General features: G+C 49.5%; 2 protein-coding genes and 1 pseudogene across 2 annotated transcripts; all 3 read right to left on the bottom strand.

The window, feature by feature from the left end:
- Positions 1-813: 813 nt before the first annotated feature.
- Positions 814-1925, bottom strand: LOC148134677 (uncharacterized). Its single transcript, XM_087985489.1, is given in 2 exon segments — positions 814-1567; positions 1569-1925. Coding segments are annotated over 2 exon segments (918 nt in total). The 3' UTR covers positions 814-1006.
- Positions 1926-11677: 9752 nt separating this feature from the next.
- LOC148134676 (keratin, type II cytoskeletal 8-like) lies at positions 11678-14589 on the bottom strand. Its single transcript, XM_087985488.1, has 8 exons — positions 14471-14589; positions 14054-14114; positions 13868-13963; positions 13582-13746; positions 13368-13493; positions 12774-12994; positions 12304-12353; positions 11678-11826 (listed from the first exon to the last, which is right to left on the bottom strand). Exons 1-8 carry the CDS (start codon positions 14587-14589, stop codon positions 11678-11680), a joined length of 987 nt encoding a protein of 328 aa, XP_087841614.1.
- On the bottom strand, positions 14446-16841 carry LOC148134675 (uncharacterized; annotated as a pseudogene).
- Between the last annotated feature and the right edge of the window lie 5979 nt (positions 16842-22820).

Here is a 22820-nt window from a genome sequence, read left to right as displayed (position 1 = left end):
CACGTTGACACATGTATTCTGAATCTGGGCCTGGAGCTCCCGGAGTTCCTACAGGGCACGGGGAGAAAGATTGGAAGGTGATTGGAAACCATTCGGGCTACATTGCATGAGACTTGAATGGACAAAAGATTGGCAAAAGGACAGCTGGTGAGGCAAGGCACATATTTACCTCGTCATAGATAGTCCGCAGGAATTCAATTTCATCGGTCAGGGCTTCCAGCTTCGCTTCCAGCTCCACCTTGCTCATGTACGAGTCATCGACATCCTAAAGAGCACAGGGAGAAAATACTTGGATCAAACTGACCAAAGGTGCCCGCAAACGGAGAACTGGAGCGTGTGGCTTTGTAACATTCACCTTCTTGACCAGGACAAACTCATTTTCCATTTCTGTGCGCTTGTTGATTTCATCTTCGTATCTGGAATGAAAGAGATTGTTTTACCGAGGCTCAAGTCTTTCTGGCCCGTCCCTATCACAGTCCCTGTTTGTCTCAGTCTCCGTTATTCTTCGCCTCCCCCCTCCCGCCACCAACTAGACCCTGTCAAACCAGGTTCTGAGCTGGATCAGTCCCTCTGCCGGTGTTTCCCAGACAGTAACAGCCCGGCCGTGTGCAGTTCAGTGGCGCCGACAGAGCAACGCTGCGGCCCGTTCCCTCAGCTCACATTGTGGCCGTTTGTCAAAGTGATCTCATTCTGCAGCTGGGATTTGGTTTCGTTCCGATAGGAAACCGCCTCCGAACCGATACGGGACCAAGTCCGGCAGCAGCTCACTGACCTGCCCTTGTAGTCCTCGACCAGCCCTTGCATTTGGAGCAGTTCAGCATCGAACATCTCCTTCTCCTTGCGAAGCGTGTCCAGTTGGTTCCTCAGATTCTCAATGTAGGACTGGAACATGCTCTCGATGTTGGATTTGTATTCGCCTTGATCCTGCAGAAGTTTCAGTTTGATACTCAGCTGAGTATTGACCTGTTCCAAGTGCCGAACCTGGCGGGGTGAGATGGAGAGACAGTTAAGACAAGAGAGGAAAGACACAGAGAACCCAGTTTAGAGACCCACCTGCCTGGACCCCACTGAGCATTACCCTGGGAAGGAAATCAACGAATTGGTCGTTGAGTCCCTGGAGCTGCTGGCTCTCCTGCAGGCGGACAACGTTCTGACTGGTGTCGATTTGGGGTAAAGGCGCGTTCAGGTCCAGGGCAGCGGTTCTCTGGATCAGCCCCTGAGAACTCATTCCCCCGAAGCCCATCCTGCCGGAGCCCCCTCCTATTAGACTCATTCTGCTGCTGCCGATGCCGGACATCCGAGAGCCAGTGGAGAATCTGGAGGCTGACATCCTCTGGGTTGGTCCCAGGACGACACTTTGGGCGCGCCGGGATGTCTGAAAACTCCCTCCGCCTCCCAACCGATTGAAGCCGGCGGAAAACCCGGATCCATGCATGCTCCCTCTAGTTCCTATCCCTCCGCTCTTCCTGCTGCTGCTGCTGGTGGTGGTGATGATGGTTTGCGATGTCATTTCGAGGTTGTTCAGGGGGTGGACAGAAACAGAGACCCACACTCAGAGAGAGAGAGACAGAGAGAGAGAGAGAGAGAGCACTCCGAAACTGAACGGCTCGGTGGGGCTGAGGGCTGACTCGGCTGCTTTTATGTCCCAGTGGATGTGTGAGGGGGCTGGCCAAGGGACTGACAGCTGACAAGGAGCCGCCCACAATGGAGCAGCCGACAGAGGGGAGGAACAAGCCGCCACCCTGTGCCCCCGGGGCTGGGAAGGGGGAGGGGGAACGGGTCCGCTTGGGGAGAGCCCAGCCCCTCTCTCTCTCTCTCTCTCCTCCCAGACACGACGCCCACTCTGTGTCTTCAGCTGTCTCAGGCCTTTCCTCAACTCGGCAGTGTGTGCTGCTAGCCCACTCCCCTCCTGAACGGTCACCCATTCTCCCCCCGCCCCCCATTGCCCACATCCACCAGTCCGTGTTCACTCAATGCCCGGGACCACCCAGATCCAAGGGGGGCTCGCACTCCTCTCCATGTTATGACACTCCTTCTGGCCCAATACCCACTTTGGCCTCTCCCTGTCTGGGCTCCCTCCAACCCTCAGAGACTCTGTGCATCCCTCCACCTCCGCCCGCTTTGAACATTTGCAAGTTGATCCGCCCAACCAGTGGCTGCCTTTTAGCGACAAATGTGTCTTTATTGCTTAAAAAGTTGCGTCTTTGAGCGGATTTCTGATGTTGAAAGTATGAATTGAAGTTGAAGGTGAGCCTTGCTGACAAAGTTCGAGGACTGAGCTGTTTTGGTGCTTGTTCGGGTGGACAGGATGCAGAGAGAGCAGAGTGTGACAGGCGTTTGGAAGAATCCTCTTTCCACAGACACACAGTTCCTGAGGATTGTGTTCTAGAGGCTCCACCAACTGGTCAAATGGGCGAATTGACGAGAGCTTCCAGCGCCCATTGTTCCCCAACCAGCATCAATTGTAAACGTTGCAGTTCAGTGGTAATGTCCCTACCTCTGAGCCAGTCTCACTTGCTCTAGAGTTGCGTCACAATGTCTGCTAGAAGCTCGATTGATAGATTTGGGGAACCAATACTTTCGAAAGGGTTCAAATGAAAACAAAAGCCTCCATTTTTGGTGATTCATTCACGAGGGAACGGAATCACCAGCAAGGCCAGCAGTTACTGGGTGCTGAGCTACTCCCTTGTAGTGCTTCAGACACCCCAGGTCGGAATGTATTTCTGGGTGATCTATTTACATTTCTAGACAATGGTGTTATCCAGGAGAATGGCAGTGCAGGAGTCAGGGATGATAGTGACCTATTGTTCATGGGGGGAATTCATAGAAGGAATCCTTCCTATTCCTTTTCTCCAAATTTCATTCCGTCATCAGTGCCCAGCCCAAAACTGGGTCCTTCACTCGTGGTCTGTTGACGTCTCATCCTGAACCATTTTCTTGACAGTGAGTCAGTGGTGGTTTGCCACTGGCTTATATTGTCAGGGGCAGGATGAGTAGACAGGTGCAAACCCACCCCCAGCCCAAATGAAGTTGTGCTGTTGCTATTACTTGGCAGCACACAGTAGCCATCTCGCCAACTAGCACCCTGTCCCTTTGGAATTTCACCTTCTGCCAAAGTAACTTTGTCAGAAGAACTGCACGACATACTCGGGAAGAAATGTTCTGGAAAGTTCATCCCAATCTGCTCCAGCGCTGTCCAGGAAATCACATGCACGAAGTGGAAACCCATTCTGTATCATGCAATTTGGGTCCCGATTTCACAGGAAGGTCGGGAAAAGGAGAGCAGCCCAGCATTCAATCTTTTCTTCCTCTTTTCATGTTTAAACCCCTGCTCCTCTCCTCTGCCTCCCAATGACCCGTTCAAGTAGAATAAAGTCTGAACCTTTCAGTACAGTTTCTATCTTTAGTGAGTCACTTGTGAGTCTTCTACCTCTGCAGGCCACCAAGGAAGTGTCAGTCTGCCAGCCGGAAATGAACGAACTCGCCGTTTTTATCAATCAATGAGATTGGAGCGCACTTGGTCGCTGAGTGCAGCTTGCAACAGAATCTGAACCGAGGAGTTTGGTGAATAACGGAGTTTATTGAGGGGTGAGGTGTTGCTTTGTGTCTGACTTGGTCAGCCTCTATGAGAATGAGCAGTGCAAAGTGCATGAGAGGGAACAGAGAGGCCGTGGTAATTGTGCGCTGTGAAACGTTGCACGCTCCCTCTCCCCACCGCCAATCCCCCATGCAGCCTGAGTAAAATAAAAAGTGACATTGCAGTGAAATGGGTAAGTGATTCATTGTTGAGTATTTTGCTCACAGCTTTTTAAATACAAGAAGTACGATTTTGCAGATGAGACTAAAATAGGCGGGATGGTGGACACTGAGGAAGGTTATCAGAAATTGCAGCAGGACCTTGATCAGCTGGGGAAGTGGGCCCAGGTTAATGCAGATAAGTGTGAGTCTTGCATCTTAGAAAGTCAGATCAAGGTAGGAGTTTCGTGCTGAATGCTGGGGCCTTAAGGAGTGTAGTGGAAAAGAGGGACCTTGGAGTTCAGCTGCATGGTTCTCTGAAAGTGGAGACGTAGACTCATAGAGATGTACAGCACGGAAACAGACCCTTCGGTCCAACTCGGCCATGCCGGCCAGATATCCTAACCTCATCTGGGCCCATTTGCCAGCACTTGGCCCATATCCCTCTGCACCCTTCCTATTCATATACCCATCCAGATACCTTTTAAATGCTGTAATTATACCAGCCTCGACCACTTCCTGTGGCAGCTCGTTCCATACACGCACAACCCTCTGCATGAAAAAGCTGCCTCAGCCTGTTCAGCCTCTCCCTATAGCTCAAACTCTCCAACCCTGGCAACATCCTTCTTTTCTGAAGCCGTTCAAGTTTCACAACATCTTTCCGATAGGAGGAGACCAGAATTGGACACAGTATTCCAACAATGGCCTAACCACAGTCCTGCGCAGCTGCAACATGATCTCCCAACTCCTGTACTCAATACTCTGACCAATAAAGGAAAGCATACCAAACGCCTCCTTCACTATCCTATCTACCTGTGACTCTAATTTCAAGGAGCTATGAACCTGTACTCCAAGGTCTCTTTGCTCAGCTACTCTCCCCAGGACCTTACCATTAAGTGTATAAGTCCTGCTCTGATTTGCTTTCCAAAATGCAGCACCTCGCATTTATCTGAATTAATCTCCATCTGCCACTCCTCAGCCCATTGGCCCATCTGATCAAGATCCCATTGTGCTCCGAGATAACCTTCTTCACTGTCCACTGCACCTCCAATTTTGGTGTCATCTGCAAACTTACTAACTATAACACCAGTGTTAACATCCAAATCATTGCTATAAATGACAAAATGTAGTGGACCCAGCACCGATCTTTGTGGCACTCCACTGGTCACAGGCCTCCAGTATGAAAAGCAACCTTCCACCACCACCCTCTAACTACTACGTTTGAGCCAGTTCTGTATCCAAATGGCTAGTTCTCCCTGTATTTCATGAGATCTAACCTTGCTGACCAGTCTCCCATGGGGAACCTTATCGAGCGCCATATTGGAGTACATAGAGATCACATCCACCGCTCTATCAATCCTGTTTGGAGTCACAGGCAGACAGATCAGTGAAGAAGGTCTTTGGTACACCGGTCTTCATCAGACATGGCTTTGAGTGTAGAAGTCAGGAGGTTAAGTTGCAGTTGTACAGGACGTCGGTGAGGACACACTTGGAGTATTATGTTCAGGTTTGGTCACCTTGCTATAGAAAGGATGTTATTAAACTTTAAAGAGTGCAGAAGAATTTACAAGGATGTTGCCAGAACTCGGCAATCTGATTTATAGGGAGAGGTGGACAAGCTAGGACTCGCCTGTTCCTCGGATGCTGCCTGACAGGCTGTGCTTTTCCAGCACCACACTTTGTGACTGTGATCTGCAGCATCTGCAGTCCTCAGTTTCTCTCACCTGGCATGAGCTGCCAGCGGAAGTGCTCGAGGCAGGTACATTAACAACATTTAAAAGGCATTTGGACAAATACATGAATAGGAAAGGATTAGAAGGATATGGGCCAAGTGCAGGGAAATGGGGTCAGAGTGCATGCGCACTTTGGTCAGCATGGACCAGTTTGGGCCAAATGGCCTGTCTCCGCGCTGCACAACTCGATGAAGCTCTATAACTCTCAATGTGTCAGCAGTTGTAAGGCTTCAACAATGTTAGAGCACCTCGCTTCACAGTGGGCAGGAGTTTATTGGGAACAGTAGGGCTTATTATTTACAATAAAAATAAATAAATAAGATGTAATGAAGCTTGTGGGACTTCCTGGCTACCAGTGTGATTCAAGACAAGCACTTTCCCAAGAACAAAATTGTCTAATTGGAAGGTGTGTAATCTGGCTAAAATAATATCACCTTTGGAATTTGGCAAGTTCTGGGCAGTCTCTGATATCAGCCCAGGGGCTTGGGCAAGGTCTGAGCTGCTCAGAGTGGTCACGGTTTGGTTGACCATACTACTGCAGCCTGGAGAGTTGGCCATGGTCAGCCCTGTGAATCCATTGCCATCAATCCAGTGAGAGACAGGAACACGGGAGCAGAGTTGTACAGTACCAGTCACGATGCTGGTTACTCATTGTTCGGGGCTACCCAGCCACGTTGCTGAAGTGGTGCACCATGGTCAATGTGAGGTGTCCATCTACAGACAGTCAAGGGTGGGTGCGGGTATCCAGGGTCCAGTGCTGCAGGAAAAAGGCTCTGGAACATAATCATGGTGAGTCCAAACAGAAGAAAAGTGAAAAGGTAATGTGGGACAGCTCACGGTGTAAGTGGGGCGGAGATAGACCACGAAAGGGCTCAGGTCGAATTATCGATGGTGAGCAACAGCCTGACTTCCGAAGAAAATACCCTCGAAGCTGTCACCTACCAACTGGCTTCATTCCTCCCATTGACCAATCAGACCGTACCCTCTACCTGTGTTCACCTATCACTGCCTCACTACTGCCCCACTCTCTCCACCCAAACCCTCCACCACACAGACCCTCCCCTTGACCTGCAGCTCCCATTACCCTCACCCCCAGCTACATACCACTGCTGGCATGTTGACCAGATGGGCTTGATGCTATCAGGCTCAGTGTGCAGATGAAGACTCAGATCGACTCACAGAACTCACGGCCCAAAGAGCTTCCACTCTCCTGAAAACCACAAGTGCTCAATGGAAATGAAAATGGTTGTGGCCAGGGCCAATGTAGTTGGAGTAAGTACATTGTGCTGTGAGGGAGATTTCTCTGTGTCCAGGCCATGTGTGACTGTCCAAAGCATTGCACACACACACCCAGACATTGAAGGTGTCATGCAACTGTAACCTCACCTTACATTGTGACCCTGGGCATTTGCCCACTGGGTGCAGCCCAACGACTTACCACAAGCACTCTTGACCATTTCATGACCGATGAGAAGTGAGCCCTAAAACACCCCATGATGTAAAAGCAACGTCAGTGCAGCAGGAGAGAAGCAGCAGAGCTGCCAAAGTGGCATGCAGCAGCGATTTCCCTATTGCCTGTATGTGATGCAGCAGTTCCTCACTGCACACCATTCAATATCATGTTGGGATAAGGATGGGTGCTTTCAGGTAGAGACAAAAATTACTGCAGATGTTGGAACCCAAGGTGGACAAGCAGGAGGCTGGAAGTGCACACCAAGCCAGGCAGCATCGGGAGGTGGAGAAATGAATGTTTTGGGTCTAACCCTCCCTCAGGACTGAGGGTGGGGATAATGGGAGCTGCAGGTAAAGGGGAGGGGGTGTGTGGGGGAAGGTTTGGGTGGAGAGAGGGGCTGAGTGGTGAGGCAGTGATAGGTGAACACAGGTAGAGGGTACGGCCTGATTGGTCAATGGGAGGAATGAACCCAGTTGGTAGCCTACAGCCTGGAGGACTCAACATTAAGTTCCTCAATTTCAAATAACCTCTCTCCCCATCCCCCGACTCCGTTCCCAGCCCCTCGCACTTCCTTCCAGTCCTCTGACCGACCCTTCCTTCCAGCTACCAACCGGACTCATTCCTCCCATTGACCAATCAGGGCATACCCTCTACCTGTCTTCACCTATCCTGACCTCGCCACTCTGTTCCTCACTCCACCCAAACCCTCCTCCACAGCCCTCTCTTTATCTGCAGCTCCCCTCACCCTCATGCCCACCCCTGAACAAGGCTTATACCCGAAATGTTGTCTTCTCCACCTCCTGATGCTGTCTGGCTTGCTGTGTTCTTCCAGCCTCCTAACTGTCTGCCTTGGCTGTTTTCAGCAGCAAACAGTTTCCTTTTCTGCCGCGACAGAGACTCGCACCAACAGGGAATTGTAAACATTGAATATGTCATTTCAAATCTGACCCAATGTGCGCTCAAAAGGTATTCTACATTCTTCCCCTCAAACTAGGTCTCACTGCAGTCCATGTTTACACAGTTGGGATGGAGGCGACCTACCTACAGTGGAGCCCGTCAGCATCAGAGATTTGATCGAGAACATGTCTGGGACATGGTCCTGATCTGCCCTTTTGCCTTTCCTCCTTGTCGCACATTTCGCATGGTAACAGTACCATGTAAAAGTCATAGCCCCCTGATTCATCCGAGAAAAAGCTGGTTGTCAGCTTAACCACAGGGTCACCAAGCCCCAGGCAAGGCTTGAGAAGACAGCATCTTCATGGTAACTGCAGCCAGTGCGAGTAGTCGATGCGTGTTGTTGACATCAGTCCACATCACAAACTAAGTGCCCAATCGACTGAGCTAATTGACGCCCAAGTACTTTCAATAATGATATATTAAGTACCGTCAGTGATGGTGCACTGATTAGTGAATGCGTACTGAGTGGTTTCAGTGATTGTGTACTGAGTGGTGTCAGTGACTATGTACTGAGTGGTGTCAGTGATTGTGTACTAAGTGGTGTGAGTGAGTGTGTACTGAGTGGTGTGAGTGAGTGTGTGCTGAGTGGTGCCAGTGAGTGTGTACTGAGTAGTGTCAGTGAGTGCGCACTGAGTGGTGTCAGTGAGTGTGTACTGAGTGGTGTCGGTGATTGTGTACTGCATAGTGTCAGTGAGTGTATACTGAGTGGTGTCAGTGAGAGTGTACTGCGTGGTGTCAGTGAGTGTGTACTGAGTACTGTCTGTGAGTGTGTACTGGGTGGTGTCAGTGAGTGTGTACTGAGTGGTGTCAGTGAGAGTGTACTGCATGGTGTCAGCCAGCATGGACTGAATGGTGTCAGTGAGTGTGTACTGAGTGGTGTCAGTGAGAGTGTACTGCGTGGTGTCAGTGAGTGTGTACTGAGTGGTGTCAGTGATTGTGTACTAAGTGGTGTGAGTGAGTGTGTACTGAGTGGTGTGAGTGAGTATGTACTGAGTGGTGTCAGTGAGAGTGTACTGCGTGGTGTCAGCCAGCATGGACTGAATGGTGTCAGTGAGTGTGTACTGAATGGTGTCAGTGAGTGTGTACTGAGTGGTGTCAGTGACTGTGTACTGAGTGGTGTCAGTGATTGTGTACTAAGTGGTGTGAGTGAGTGTGTACTGAGTGGTGTGAGTGAGTGTGTACTGAGTGGTGCCAGTGAGTGTGTACTGAGTAGTGTCAGTGAGTGCGCACTGAGTGGTGTCAGTGAGTGTGTACTGAGTGGTGTCGGTGATTGTGTACTGCATAGTGTCAGTGAGTGTATACTGAGTGGTGTCAGTGAGAGTGTACTGCGTGGTGTCAGTGAGTGTGTACTGAGTACTGTCTGTGAGTGTGTACTGGGTGGTGTCAGTGAGTGTGTACTGAGTGGTGTCAGTGAGAGTGTACTGCATGGTGTCAGCCAGCATGGACTGAATGGTGTCAGTGAGTGTGTACTGAGTGGTGTCAGTGAGTGTGTACTGAGTGGTGTCAGTGAGAGTGTACTGCGTGGTGTCAGCCAGCATGTACTGAATGGTGTCAGTGAGTGTGTACTGAATGGTGTCAGTGAGTGTGTACTGAGTGGTGTCAGTGAGAAGGTGCTGACTGGTGTCAGTGATTGTGTACTGTGTGGTGTTCGTGAGTGTGTACTGAATGGTGTCAGTGAGCGTGTACTGAGTGGTGTCAGTGGGAGGGTGCTGACTGGTGTCAGTGATTGTGTTCTGTGTGGTGTTCATGAGTGCGTACTGAATAGTGTCAGTGAGCGTGTACTGAGTGGTGTCAGTGAGAGGGTGCTGAGTGGTGTCAGTGAGTGTGTACTGAGTGGTGTCAGTGATTGTGTACTGCGTGGTCTCTGTGATTGTGTACTGAGTGGTGTCAGTGATTGTGTACTGAGTGGTGTCAGTGAGTGTGTACTGAGTGGTGTCAGTGAGAGTGTACTGCGCGGTGTCAGTCAGTGTGTACTGCATGGTGTCAGTGAGTGTGTACTGAGTGGTGTCAGTGACTGTGTACTGAGTGGTGTCAGTGATTGTGTTCGAAGTGGTGTGAGTGAGTGTGTACTGAGTGGTGTCAGTGAGTGTGTACTGAGTGGTGCCAGTGAGTGTGTACTGAGTGGTGTCAGTGAGTGTGTACTGAGTGGTGCCAGTGAGTGTGTACTGAGTAGTGTCAGTGAGTGCGCACTGAGTGGTGTCAGTGAGTGTGTACTGAGTGGTGTCGGTGATTGTGTACTGCGTGGTGTCAGTGAGTGTGTACTGAGTGGTGTCAGTGAGAGTGTACTGCGTGGTGTCAGTGAGTGTGTACTGAGTAGTGTCAGTGAGTGTGTACTGGGTGGTGTCAGTGAGTGTGTACTGAGTGGTGTCAGTGAGTGTGTACTGGGTGGTGCCTGTGAGTGTGTACTGTGTGGTGTCAGTGAATGTGTACTGAGTGGTGTCAGTGAGTGTGCACTGGGTGTTGTCAGTGAATGTGTACTGTGGTGTCAGTGAGTGTGCACTGAGTGGTGCCAGTGAATGTGCACTGTGGTGTCAGTGAGTGTGTACTAAATGGTGCCCGTGAGTGTCTACTGAGTGGTTTCAGTGATTGTGCACTGCGTGGTCATTTTAAGAATTTATTTTGTTCTGTTTCATTTTGGCAAGGTGGGAAGGCAGAGGTTTCGAGCTGAGTATTGAAGATCACTTGAGTAATCAGCTTGGGAGGTTTTTTTTTCTGAAGAAAAGCCTGAATAGGTGTGTCCTGCTCTCACAGGTCCAGATATCTGGGTTATCGATTTTTTTTCAGTAATATCGGAACCTATTGTGTCCTGAACATAGTTGGAAGCTTCAGTGAATGTCTCCTGGCTGCCACTCTCTCTGAATTTCCCATTAATGTTTCTCTTCCTCCTGAGTTGCAGAAGTGCATGCGTGAATCAGTGTCTGATTTTTTCTATTTGCCAGGGAGTGCTGTTTGTGGGATGTTGCTATACCTGAACAGTTAATTAGTAATAGTTACTGTACCTATTATCCTATCAAGTTTTCCAATCAAGTTAAATCATTCTAAGTTTGTCTTTCTTTGATTGTATTTTAACTACAGCTTAACATTAAGTCGTTTGACAATTCGCATTGCATCTGGAACAGATGTTTTACATTCACCGTTATAATAAGAACAAGTTCGAGTCTAGGCTACCTTCTTCAAATATTTTGAGGGGAGCGGGTCGAGTCCATAACAATGGTTTCAGTGATGTTGTACTGAATAGTTTCAGTGATGATGTATTTGTGCTGTCAGTTGATGTACAAAATACAGTGTCATCTTTCTAAATATCGTAATATTTCTTGAAAGTTAATGGTATAGGAATGGATAGTTCTTGAATTTCACAACTAAGAATGAAAATTGTTCTTTTTGTGAACTTAATAATGTGCTGTTCAAAAAGCAATCCAGATGTGCTGATTAGACGTTTATTGAGTAGGACAGAAAAAGTAAATCCCCAATACAATGTTGTACATAATATCGAAAGAGTGTTCAACAGCAAAAGCCTGGCTTTAGTTCCCCATTTTAAAGATACCAACAAAGATAGCATGAGTTACTTGACTGCTTTTCCCACAAACCCAAACCTTTACAAAGTTTACTTTCTTTGGTGCACTGGTTAAGATGTCAATGTTAACTTCATGTCAAAAAACTATGAAATGTGAACAGATGAACTAAGATGTTCTGAAGAGCAGACATGAAGTGAATCCAAACATATTAACCACTGCACTAAATGCAGTACTTAGGGGATGTATAACCTCTGACAATGAACTGCTTCGAGAGACTGTTGGTTTTAAATGAACCCTTGTTGACTCAGTCCTGTGCTCTTCATTTGATATGAAGTTTGTCCACTCGACATCGATCTGTTACTCACACCTAAATTCAGCGAGGTCTGAAAGGCAGATGATCCACCTCCAAAGCCCATGCCCTGCTGCATACCGCCTGGAAAAGGGGACAGAGTAAAAATAAACTTGTCGTATTATCTGGGTGTTACAATTTAAAAGAACAATTGCAACATGAAAGATGACTACAATTCACAGCGTATCTTTAGTGAAGTACGATAGCCCAAGATGTTTTGCAGGAGCTTAATCAAAGAAACAATTTCCACCTTGAAATCTACCAGGACGATGAGAAAAAGGTGGCGGAAAATCTAGTTTGTGGAGAAGGAGACAGAGAAGGGAGAGAGAAGGGAGGAGTGATGGAAGCTAGTCCTAAACATTGAAAGCTGGTGTGGTGATGTAAATCAGGGATGTTAAATAGGATGGCAAAGGGTGGAGATTCGGCACCATTTTGCAAAGTCAAATGGTGAAAGCATCAGGTTTGTGAGGTGGGGAGTGATGATGGCTGATTGGAATGGAGCTGGGCAGATACTGAGGAGAAAGAATCATCGACCTTCACTCAGAACAGACATTCTCTTACCTTGGCTCTGTACTTGCTGGATGTTGAGGGTTTTTACCCCACTTGCCATCCTGTTGAGAAAGGAAACATTCTCAGATTATAGCGGACAATGACAGGAAATCACAGTCAGACTTCCCTCTGTTTCCTCAGGTATCTCCCTCTCCCAGGGACACTGACATCTCCAGGGCTACACTTCTGAATGGGCACAGTCAGGCTCCTTGCCCTCGGGCAAAGTGCCCAGTCGTTACTGTTGCCACAGGTAGTAGGTGACAGCAAGCTATTGGAGGGTGAGGAGTGGGGGTCCTGACCTTTCAGTGGGACCTGGAGGTCAGTCACTGATTACAGAACCACCTTCACATTCACACTGCCTGTATTCCATCCCATTCCATTCTCAGGGATCACAGCTACCAGTCAACTGCAAGTGCAGACTGGAATTTGCCTGCACAGCACTCAATGTGATGGCTGCGTTTAGCAACTAGCCCTTATCTTACCTCGTCTCTTCTGTCTCCAGTAGTTTCATGTAGGTGCCAATTTCAATGTCCAGTGCAAGCTTGATGCTCATCAGCCGTTCGTATTCCTTGCATTGTGCGGAAAGCTCTTGCTGAGCTTGGAGGAGGGCGTTTTCCAGATCCGAAATCCGACATTTACATTCTTTCAGAGACATCTCACCGCGGTCCTCCGCTTCCCGGATCGCTTCCTCCAGTCTCACACGCTGAGGAACATCAATATTCATTTGGTCAGTTCCTTCAGTGTTTGAGGCTCAGCCCCAGTGCTCCGAGCGAGACTTTGGCAAAAAAAAACAGGCTTGCCCTCCTCCCCATGATTTGGGAAAAGCGGGACGGTGTGGATTGCAGACTGACCAGCAACACATTCCCATCGGGAAAGACAACAGGGAGCCCCCCAGGCGGTTAGAAATGGACCGCATTCAGCCGACCCTTCAATCGCTTCTGAACGAATTATTGCTTTTTGGATCGTGTGAGACAGGGAGAGAAGCCAGAAAAGACGGAGAGACAGACAGGGAGAGAGAGAGAGAGGTGTTTAAAAGTGTTTTTCAGTGTTCAGTTTGATTTTAGACTTGTGCGTACCTCTTTTTTCAGGTTATCAATGTCTGCATTCATTCTCCGGATCTGATCTGTTGTCTGCTTTATCTCTACCTTCAGCGCATTGATATCATCGCCACCTTGTCCAGCCGCCATGGACAGTTCCTGCATCTGCAAACAGATATTGAGAACGAGTTAGTCCCACAGTTCACGCTCCTGCCCGAGTCAGAAAGATGGGCCAAAGAATAGGAACCTTCACCTTGGTCCGTTTCCAAACTTCCGCATCTTCGCGGCTTTGCTGGGCACAAGCTTCATACTGTTTCCTGGCGATGTCCAACAGCTCCTGCACATTGAGCTTCGGCCCACCCTCCAATTGCACGTTGACACATGTATTCTGAATCTGGGCCTGGAGCTCCCGGAGTTCCTACAGGGCACGGGGAGAAAGATTGGAAGGTGATTGGAAACCATTCGGGCTACATTGCATGAGACTTGAATGGACAAAAGATTGGCAAAAGGACAGCTGGTGAGGCAAGGCACATATTTACCTCGTCATAGATAGTCCGCAGGAATTCAATTTCATCGGTCAGGGCTTCCAGCTTCGCTTCCAGCTCCACCTTGCTCATGTACGAGTCATCGACATCCTAAAGAGCACAGGGAGAAAATACTTGGATCAAACTGACCAAAGGTGCCCGCAAACGGAGAACTGGAGCGTGTGGCTTTGTAACATTCACCTTCTTGACCAGGACAAACTCATTTTCCATTTCTGTGCGCTTGTTGATTTCATCTTCGTATCTGGAATGAAAGAGATTGTTTTACCGAGGCTCAAGTCTTTCTGGCCCGTCCCTATCACAGTCCCTGTTTGTCTCAGTCTCCGTTATTCTTCGCCTCCCCCCTCCCGCCACCAACTAGACCCTGTCAAACCAGGTTCTGAGCTGGATCAGTCCCTCTGCCGGTGTTTCCCAGACAGTAACAGCCCGGCCGTGTGCAGTTCAGTGGCGCCGACAGAGCAACGCTGCGGCCCGTTCCCTCAGCTCACATTGTGGCCGTTTGTCAAAGTGATCTCATTCTGCAGCTGGGATTTGGTTTCGTTCCGATAGGAAACCGCCTCCGAAGCGATACGGGACCAAGTCCGGCAGCAGCTCACTGACCTGCCCTTGTAGTCCTCGACCAGCCCTTGCATTTGGAGCAGTTCAGCATCGAACCTCTCCTTCTCCTTGCGAAGCGTGTCCAGTTGGTTCCTCAGATTCTCAATGTAGGACTGGAACATGCTCTCGATGTTGGATTTGTATTCGCCTTGATCCTGCAGAAGTTTCAGTTTGATACTCAGCTGAGTATTGACCTGTTCCAAGTGCCGAACCTGGCGGGGTGAGATGGAGAGACAGTTAAGACAAGAGAGGAAAGACACAGAGAACCCAGTTTAGAGACCCACCTGCCTGGACCCCACTGAGCATTACCCTGGGAAGGAAATCAACGAATTGGTCGTTGAGTCCCTGGAGCTGCTGGCTCTCCTGCAGGCGGACAACGTTCTGACTGGTGTCGATTTGGGGTAAAGGCGCGTTCAGGTCCAGGGCAGCGGTTCTCTGGATCAGCCCCTGAGAACTCATTCCCCCGAAGCCCATCCTGCCGGAGCCCCCTCCTATTAGACTCATTCTGCTGCTGCCGATGCCGGACATCCGAGAGCCAGTGGAGAATCTGGAGGCTGACATCCTCTGGGTTGGTCCCAGGACGACACTTTGGGCGCGCCGGGATGTCTGAAAACTCCCTCCGCCTCCCAACCGATTGAAGCCGGCGGAAAACCCGGATCCATGCATGCTCCCTCTAGTTCCTATCCCTCCGCTCTTCCTGCTGCTGCTGCTGCTGGTGGTGATGATGGTTTGCGATGTCATTTCGAGGTTGTTCAGGGGGTGGACAGAAACAGAGACCCACACTCAGAGAGAGATAGACAGAGAGAGAGAGAGAGCACTCCGAAACTGAACGGCTCGGTGGGGCTGAGGGCTGACTCGGCTGCTTTTATGTCCCAGTGGATGTGTGAGGGGGCTGGCCAAGGGACTGACAGCTGACAAGGAGCCGCCCACAATGGAGCAGCCGACAGAGGGGAGGAACAAGCCGCCACCCTGTGCCCCCGGGGCTGGGAAGGGGGAGGGGGAACGGGTCCGCTTGGGGAGAGCCCAGCCCCTCTCTCTCTCTCTCTCTCTCCTCCCAGACACGACGCCCACTCTGTGTCTTCAGCTGTCTCAGGCCTTTCCTCAACTCGGCAGTGTGTGCTGCTAGCCCAGTCCCCTCCTGAACGGTCACCCATTCTCCCCCCGCCCCCCATTGCCCACATCCAACAGTCCGTGTTCACTCAATGCCCGGGACCACCCAGATCCAAGGGGGGCTCGCACTCCTCTCCATGTTATGACACTCCTTCTGGCCCAATACCCACTTTGGCCTCTCCCTGTCTGGGCTCCCTCCAACCCTCAGAGACTCTGTGCATCCCTCCACCTCCGCCCGCTTTGAACATTTGCAAGTTGATCCGCCCAACCAGTGGCTGCCTTTTAGCGACAAATGTGTCTTTATTGCTTAAAAAGTTGCCTGTTTGAGCGGATTTCTGATGTTGAAAGTATGAATTGAAGTTGAAGGTGAGCCTTGCTGACAAAGTTCGAGGACTGAGCTGTTTTGGTGCTTGTTCGGGTTGACAGGATGCAGAGAGAGCAGAGTGTGACAGGCGTTTGGAAGAATCCTCTTTCCACAGACACACAGTTCCTGAGGATTGTGTTCTAGAGGCTCCACCAACTGGTCAAATGGGCGAATTGACGAGAGCTTCCAGCGCCCATTGTTCCCCAACCAGCATCAATTGTAAACGTTGCAGTTCAGTGGTAATGTCCCTACCTCTGAGCCAGTCTCACTTGCTCTAGAGTTGCGTCACAATGTCTGCTAGAAGCTCGATTGATAGATTTGGGGAACCAATACTTTCGAAAGGGTTCAAATGAAAACAAAAGCGTCCATTTTTGGTGATTCATTCACGAGGGAACGGAATCACCAGCAAGGCCAGCAGTTACTGGGTGCTGAGCTACTCCCTTGTAGTGCTTCAGACACCCCAGGTCGGAATGTATTTCTGGGTGCTCTATTTACATTTCTAGACAATGGTGTTATCCAGGAGAATGGCAGTGCAGGAGTCAGGGATGATAGTGACCTATTGTTCATGGGGGGAATTCATAGAAGGAATCCTTCCTATTCCTTTTCTCCAAATTTCATTCCGTCATCAGTGCCCAGCCCAAAACTGGGTCCTTCACTCGTGGTCTGCTGACGTCTCATCCTGAACCATTTTCTTGACAGTGAGTCAGTGGTGGTTTGCCACTGGCTTACATTGTCAGGGGCAGGATGAGTAGACAGGTGCAAACCCACCCCCAGCCCAAATGAAGTTGTGCTGTTGCTATTACTTGGCAGCACACAGTAGCCATCTCGCCAACTAGCACCCTGTCCCTTTGGAATTTCACCTTCTGCCAAAGTAACTTTGTCAGAAGAACTGCACGACATACTCGGGAAGAAATGTTCTGGAAAGTTCATCCCAATCTGCTCCAGCGCTGTCCAGGAAATCACATGCACGAAGTGGAAACCCATTCTGTATCATGCAATTTGGGTCCCGATTTCACAGGAAGGTCGGGAAAAGGAGAGCAGCCCAGCATTCAATCTTTTCTTCCTCTATTCATGTTTAAACCTGTGCTCCTCTCCTCTGCCTCCCAATGACCCGTTCAAGTAGAATAAAGTCTGAACCTTTCAGTACAGATTCTATCTTTAGTGAGTCACTTGTGAGTCTTCTACCTCTGCAGGCCACCAAGGAAGTGTCAGTCTGCCAGCCGGAAATGAACGAACTCGCCGTTTTTATCAATCAATGAGATTGGAGCGCACTTGGTCGCTGAGTGCAGCTTGCAACAGAATCTGAACCGAGGAGTTTGGTGAATAACGGAGTTTATTGAGGGGTGAGGTGTTGCTTTTTGTCTGACTTGGTCAGCCTCTATGAGAATGAGCAGTGCAAAGTGCATGAGAGGGAACAGAGAGGCCGTGGTAATTGTGCGCTGTGAAACGTTGCACGCTCCCTCTCCCCCACCGCCAATCCCCCATGCAGCCTGAGTAAAATAAAAAGTGACATTGCAGTGAAATGGGTAAGTGATTCATTGTTGAGTATTTTGCTCACAGCTTTTTAAATACAAGAAGTACGATTTTGCAGATGAGACTAAAATAGGCGGGATGGTGGACACTGAGGAAGGTTATCAGAAATTGCAGCAGGACCTTGATCAGCTGGGGAAGTGGGCCCAGGTTAATGCAGATAAGTGTGAGTCTTGCATCTTAGAAAGTCAGATCAAGGTAGGAGTTTCGTGCTGAATGCTGGGGCCTTAAGGAGTGTAGTGGAACAGAGGGACCTTGGAGTTCAGCTGCATGGTTCTCTGAAAGTGGAGACGTAGACTCATAGAGATGTACAACACGGAAACAGACCCTTCGGTCCAACTCGGCCATGCCGGCCAGATATCCTAACCTCATCTGGGCCCATTTGCCAGCACTTGGCCCATATCCCTCTGAACCCTTCCTATTCATATACCCATCCAGATACCTTTTAAATGCTGTAATTATACCAGCCTCGACCACTTCCTCTGGCAGCTCGTTCCATACACGCACAACCCTCTGCATGAAAAAGCTGCCTCAGCCTGTTCAGCCTCTCCCTATAGTTCAAACTCTCCAACCCAGGCAACATCCTTCTTTTCTGAAGCCGTTCAAGTTTCACAACATCTTTCCGATAGGAGGAGACCAGAATTGGACACAGTATTCCAACAATGGCCTAACCACAGTCCTGTGCAGCTGCAACATGATCTCCCAACTCCTGTACTCAATACTCTGACCAATAAAGGAAAGCATACCAAACGCCTTCTTCACTATCCTATCTACCTGTGACTCTAATTTCAAGGAGCTATGAGCCTGTACTCCAAGGTCTCTTTGCTCAGCTACTCTCCCCAGGACCTTACCATTAAGTGTATAAGTCCTGCTCTGATTTGCTTTCCAAAATGCAGCACCTCACATTTATCTGAATTGATCTCCATCTGCCACTCCTCAGCCCATTGGCCCATCTGATCAAGATCCCATTGTGCTCTGAGATAACCTGCTTAACTGTCCACTGCACCTCCAATTTTGGTGTCATCAGCAAACTTACTAACTATAACACCAGGGTTAACATCCAAATCATTGCTTTAAATGACAAAATGTAGTGGACCCACCACCGATCCTTGTGGCACTCCACTGGTCACAGGCCTCCAGTATGAAAAGCAACCTTCCACCACCACCCTCTAACTACTACGTTTGAGCCAGTTCTGTATCCAAATGGCTAGTTCTCCCTGTATTCCATGAGATCTAACCTTGCTGACCAGTCTCCCATGGGGAACCTTATCGAGCGCCGTATTGGAGTACATAGAGATCACATCCACCGCTCTATCAATCCTCTTTGGAGTCACAGGCAGACAGGTCAGTGAAGAAGGTCTTTGGTACACCGGTCTTCATCAGACATGGCTTTGAGTGTAGAAGTCGGGAGGTTAAGTTGCAGTTGTACAGGACGTCGGTGAGGACACACTTGGAGTATTATGTTCAGGTTTGGTCACCTTGCTATAGAAAGGATGTTATTAAACTTTAAAGAGTGCAGAAGAATTTACAAGGATGTTGCCAGAACTCGGCAATTTGATTTCTAGGGAGAGGTGGACAAGCTAGGACTCGCCTGTTCCTCGGATGCTGCCTGACAAGCTGTGCTTTTCCAGCACCACACTTTGTGACTGTGATCTCCAGCATCTGCAGTCCTCAGTTTCTCTCACCTGGCATGAGCTGCCAGCGGAAGTGGTTGAGGTAGGTACATTAACAACATTTAAAAGGCATTTGGACAAATACTTGAATAGGAAAGGATTAGAAGGATATGGGCCAAGTGCAGGGAAATGGGGTAAGAGTGCATGCGCATTTTGGTCAGCATGGACCAGTTTGGGCCAAATGGCCTGTCTCCGCGCTGCACGACTCGATGAAGCTCTATAACTCTCAATGTGTCAGCAGTTGTAAGGCTTCAACAATGTTAGAGTACCTCGCTTCACAGTGGGCAAGAGTTTATTGGGAACAGTAGGGCTTATTATTTACAATAAAAATAAATAAATAAGATGTAATGAAGCCTGTGGGACTTCCTGGCTACCAGTGTGATTCAAGACAAGCACTTTCCTAAAAACAAAATTGTCTAATTGGAAGGTGTGTAATCTGGCTAAAATAATATCACCTTTGGAATTTGGCTTGTTCTGGGCAGTCTCTGATATCAGCCCAGGGGCTTGGGCAAGGTCTGAGCTGCTCAGAGTGGTCACGGTTTGGTTGACCATACTACTGCAGCCTGGAGAGTTGGCCATGGTCAGCCCTGTGAATCCATTGTCATCAATCCAGTGAGAGACAGGAACACGGGAGCAGAGTTGTACAGTATCAGTCACGATGCTGGTTACTCATTGTTCGGGGCTACGCAGCCACGTTGCTGAAGTGGTGCACCATGGTCAATGTGAGGTGTCCATCCACAGACAGTCAAGTGTAGTTGCGGGTATCCAGGGTCCAGTGCCGCAGGAAAAAGGCTCTGGAACATAATCATGATGAGTCCAAACAGAAGAAAAGTGAAAAGGTAATGTGGGACAGCTCACGGTGAAAGTGGGGCGGAGATAGACCACGAAAGGGCTCAGGTCGAATTATCGATGGTGAGCAACAGCCTGACTTCCGAAGAAAGTACCCTCGAAGCTGTCACCTACCAACTGGCTTCATTCCTCCCATTGACCAATCAGACCGTACCCTCTACCTGTGTTCACCTATCACTGCCTCACTACTGCCCCACTCTCTCCACCCAAACCCTCCACCACACAGACCCTCCCCTTGACCTGCAGCTCCCATTACCCTCACCCCAAGCTACATACCACTGCTGGCATGTTGACCAGATGGGCTTGATGCTAGCAGGCTCAGTGTGCAGATGAAGACTCAGATCGACTCACAGAACTCACGGCCCAAAGAGCTTCCACTCTCCTGAAAACCACAAGTGCTCAATGGAAATGAAAATGGTTGTGGCCAGGGCCAATGTAGTTGGAGTAAGTACATTGTGCTGTGAGGGAGATTTCTCTGTGTCCAGGCCATGTGTGACTGTCCAAAGCATTGCACACACACACCCAGACATTGAAGGTGTCATGCAACTGTAACCTCACCTTACATTGTGACCCTGGGCATTTGCCCACTGGGTGCAGCCCAACGACTTACCACAAGCACTCTTGACCATTTCATGACCGATGAGAAGTGAGCCCTAAAACACCCCATGATGTAAAAGCAACGTTAGTGCGGCAGGAGAGAAGCAGCAGAGCTGCCAAAGTGGCATGCAGCAGCGATTTCCCTATTGCCTGTATATGATGCAGCAGTTCCTCACTGCACACCATTCAATATCATGTCGGGATAAGGATGGGTGCTTTCAGGTAGAGACAAAAAATACTGCAGATGCTGGAACCCAAGGTAGACAAGCAGGAGGCTGGAAGTGCACACCAAGCCAGGCAGCATCGGGAGGTGGAGAAATGAATGTTTTGGGTCTCACCCTCCCTCAGGACTGAGGGTGGGGATAATGGGAGCTGCAGGTAAAGGGGTGGGGGTGTTTGGGGGAAGGTTTGGGTGGAGAGAGGGGCTGAGTGGTGAGGCAGTGATAGGTGAACACAGGTAGAGGGTACGGCCTGATTGATCAATGGGAGGAATGAACCCAGTTGGTAGCCTACAGCCTGGAGGACTCAACATTAAGTTCCTCAATTTCAAATAACCTCCCTCCCCATCCCCCGACTCCGTTCCCAGCCCCTCGCACTTCCTTCCAGTCCTCTAACCGACCTTTCCTTTCAGCTACCAACCGGACTCATTCCTCCCATTGACCAATCAGGGCATACCCTCTACCTGTCTTCACCTATCCTGACCTCACCACTCTGTTCCTCACTCCACCCAAACCCTCCTCCACAGCCCCCTCTTTATCTGCAGCTCCCCTCACCCTCAGGCCCACCCCTGAAGAAGGCTTACACCCGAAATGTTGTCTTCTCCAACTCCTGATGCTGCCTGGCTTGCTGTGTTCTTCCAGCCTCCTAACTGTCTGCCTTGGCTGTTTTCAGCAGCAAACAGTTTCCTTTTCTGCCGCGACAGAGACTCGCACCAACAGAGAATTGTAAACATTGAATATGTCATTTCAAATCTGACCCAATGTGCGCTCAAAAGATATTCTACATTCTTCCCCTCAAACTAGGTCTCACTGCAGTCCGTGTTTACACAGTTGGGATGGAGGGGACCTACCTACAGTGGAGCCCGTCAGCATCAGAGATTTGATCGAGAACATGTCTGGGACATGGTCCTGATCTGCCCTTTTGCCTTTCCTCCTTGTCGCACATTTCGCATGGTAACAGTACCATGTAAAAGTCATAGCCCCCTGATTCATCCGAGAAAAAGCTGGTTGTCAGCTTAACCACAGGGTCACCAAGCCCCAGGCAAGGCTTGAGAAGACAGCATCTTCATTGTAACTGCAGCCAGTGCGAGTAGTCGATGCGTGTTGTTGACATCAGTCCACATCACAAACTAAGTGCCCAATCGACTGAGCCAACTGACGCCCAAGTACTTTCAATATTGATATTTTAAGTACCGTCAGTGATGGTGCACTGATTAGTGAATGCGTACTGAGTGGTTTCAGTGATTGTGTACTGAATGGTGTCAGTGAGTGTGTACTGAGTGGTGTCAGTGAGAGTGTACTGCGTGGTGTCAGTCAGTGTGTACTGCATGGTGTCAGTGAGTGTGTACTGAGTGGTGTCAGTGAGTGTGTACTGAGTGGTGTCAGTGATTGTGTACGAAGTGGTGTGAGTGAGTGTGTACTGAGTGGTGTCAGTGAGTGTGTACTGAGTGGTGCCAGTGAGTGTGTACTGAGTGGTGTGAGTGAGTGTGTACTGAGTGGTGCCAGTGAGTGTGTACTGAGTAGTGTCAGCGAGTGCGCACTGCGTGGTTTTCAGTGAGAGTGTACTGTATGGTGTCAGTGATTGTGTACTGGGTGGTGTCAGTGAGTATGTACTGAGTGGTGTCAGTGAGGGTGTATTGCGTGGTGTCAGCCAGCATGTACTGAATGGTGTCAGTGAGTGTGTACTGAATGGTGTCAGTGAGTGTGTACTGAGTGGTGTCAGTGAGTGTGTACTGAGTGGTGTCAGTGAGAAGGTGCTGACTGGTGTCAGTGATTGCGTACTGTGTGGTGTTAGTGAGTGTGTACTGAATGGTGTCAGTGAGCGTGTACTGAGTGGTGTCAGTGGGAGGGTGCTGACTGGTGTCAGTGATTGTGTACTGTGTGGTGTTCATGAGTGTGTACTGAATGGTGTCAGTGAGTGTGTACTGACTGGTGTCAGTGATTGTGTACTGAGTGGTGTCAGTGAGAGGGTGCTGAGTGGTGTCAGTGAGTGTGTACTGAGTGGTGTCAGT

Source organism: Chiloscyllium plagiosum, unplaced genomic scaffold (genome assembly GCF_037043375.1).
Source record: "Chiloscyllium plagiosum isolate Xiang-an unplaced genomic scaffold, Cpla_swu_hap1 HiC_scaffold_53X, whole genome shotgun sequence".
Lineage (NCBI taxonomy): Eukaryota > Metazoa > Chordata > Chondrichthyes > Orectolobiformes > Hemiscylliidae > Chiloscyllium > Chiloscyllium plagiosum.
This window is presented reverse-complemented; position numbering and strand designations above follow the sequence as displayed.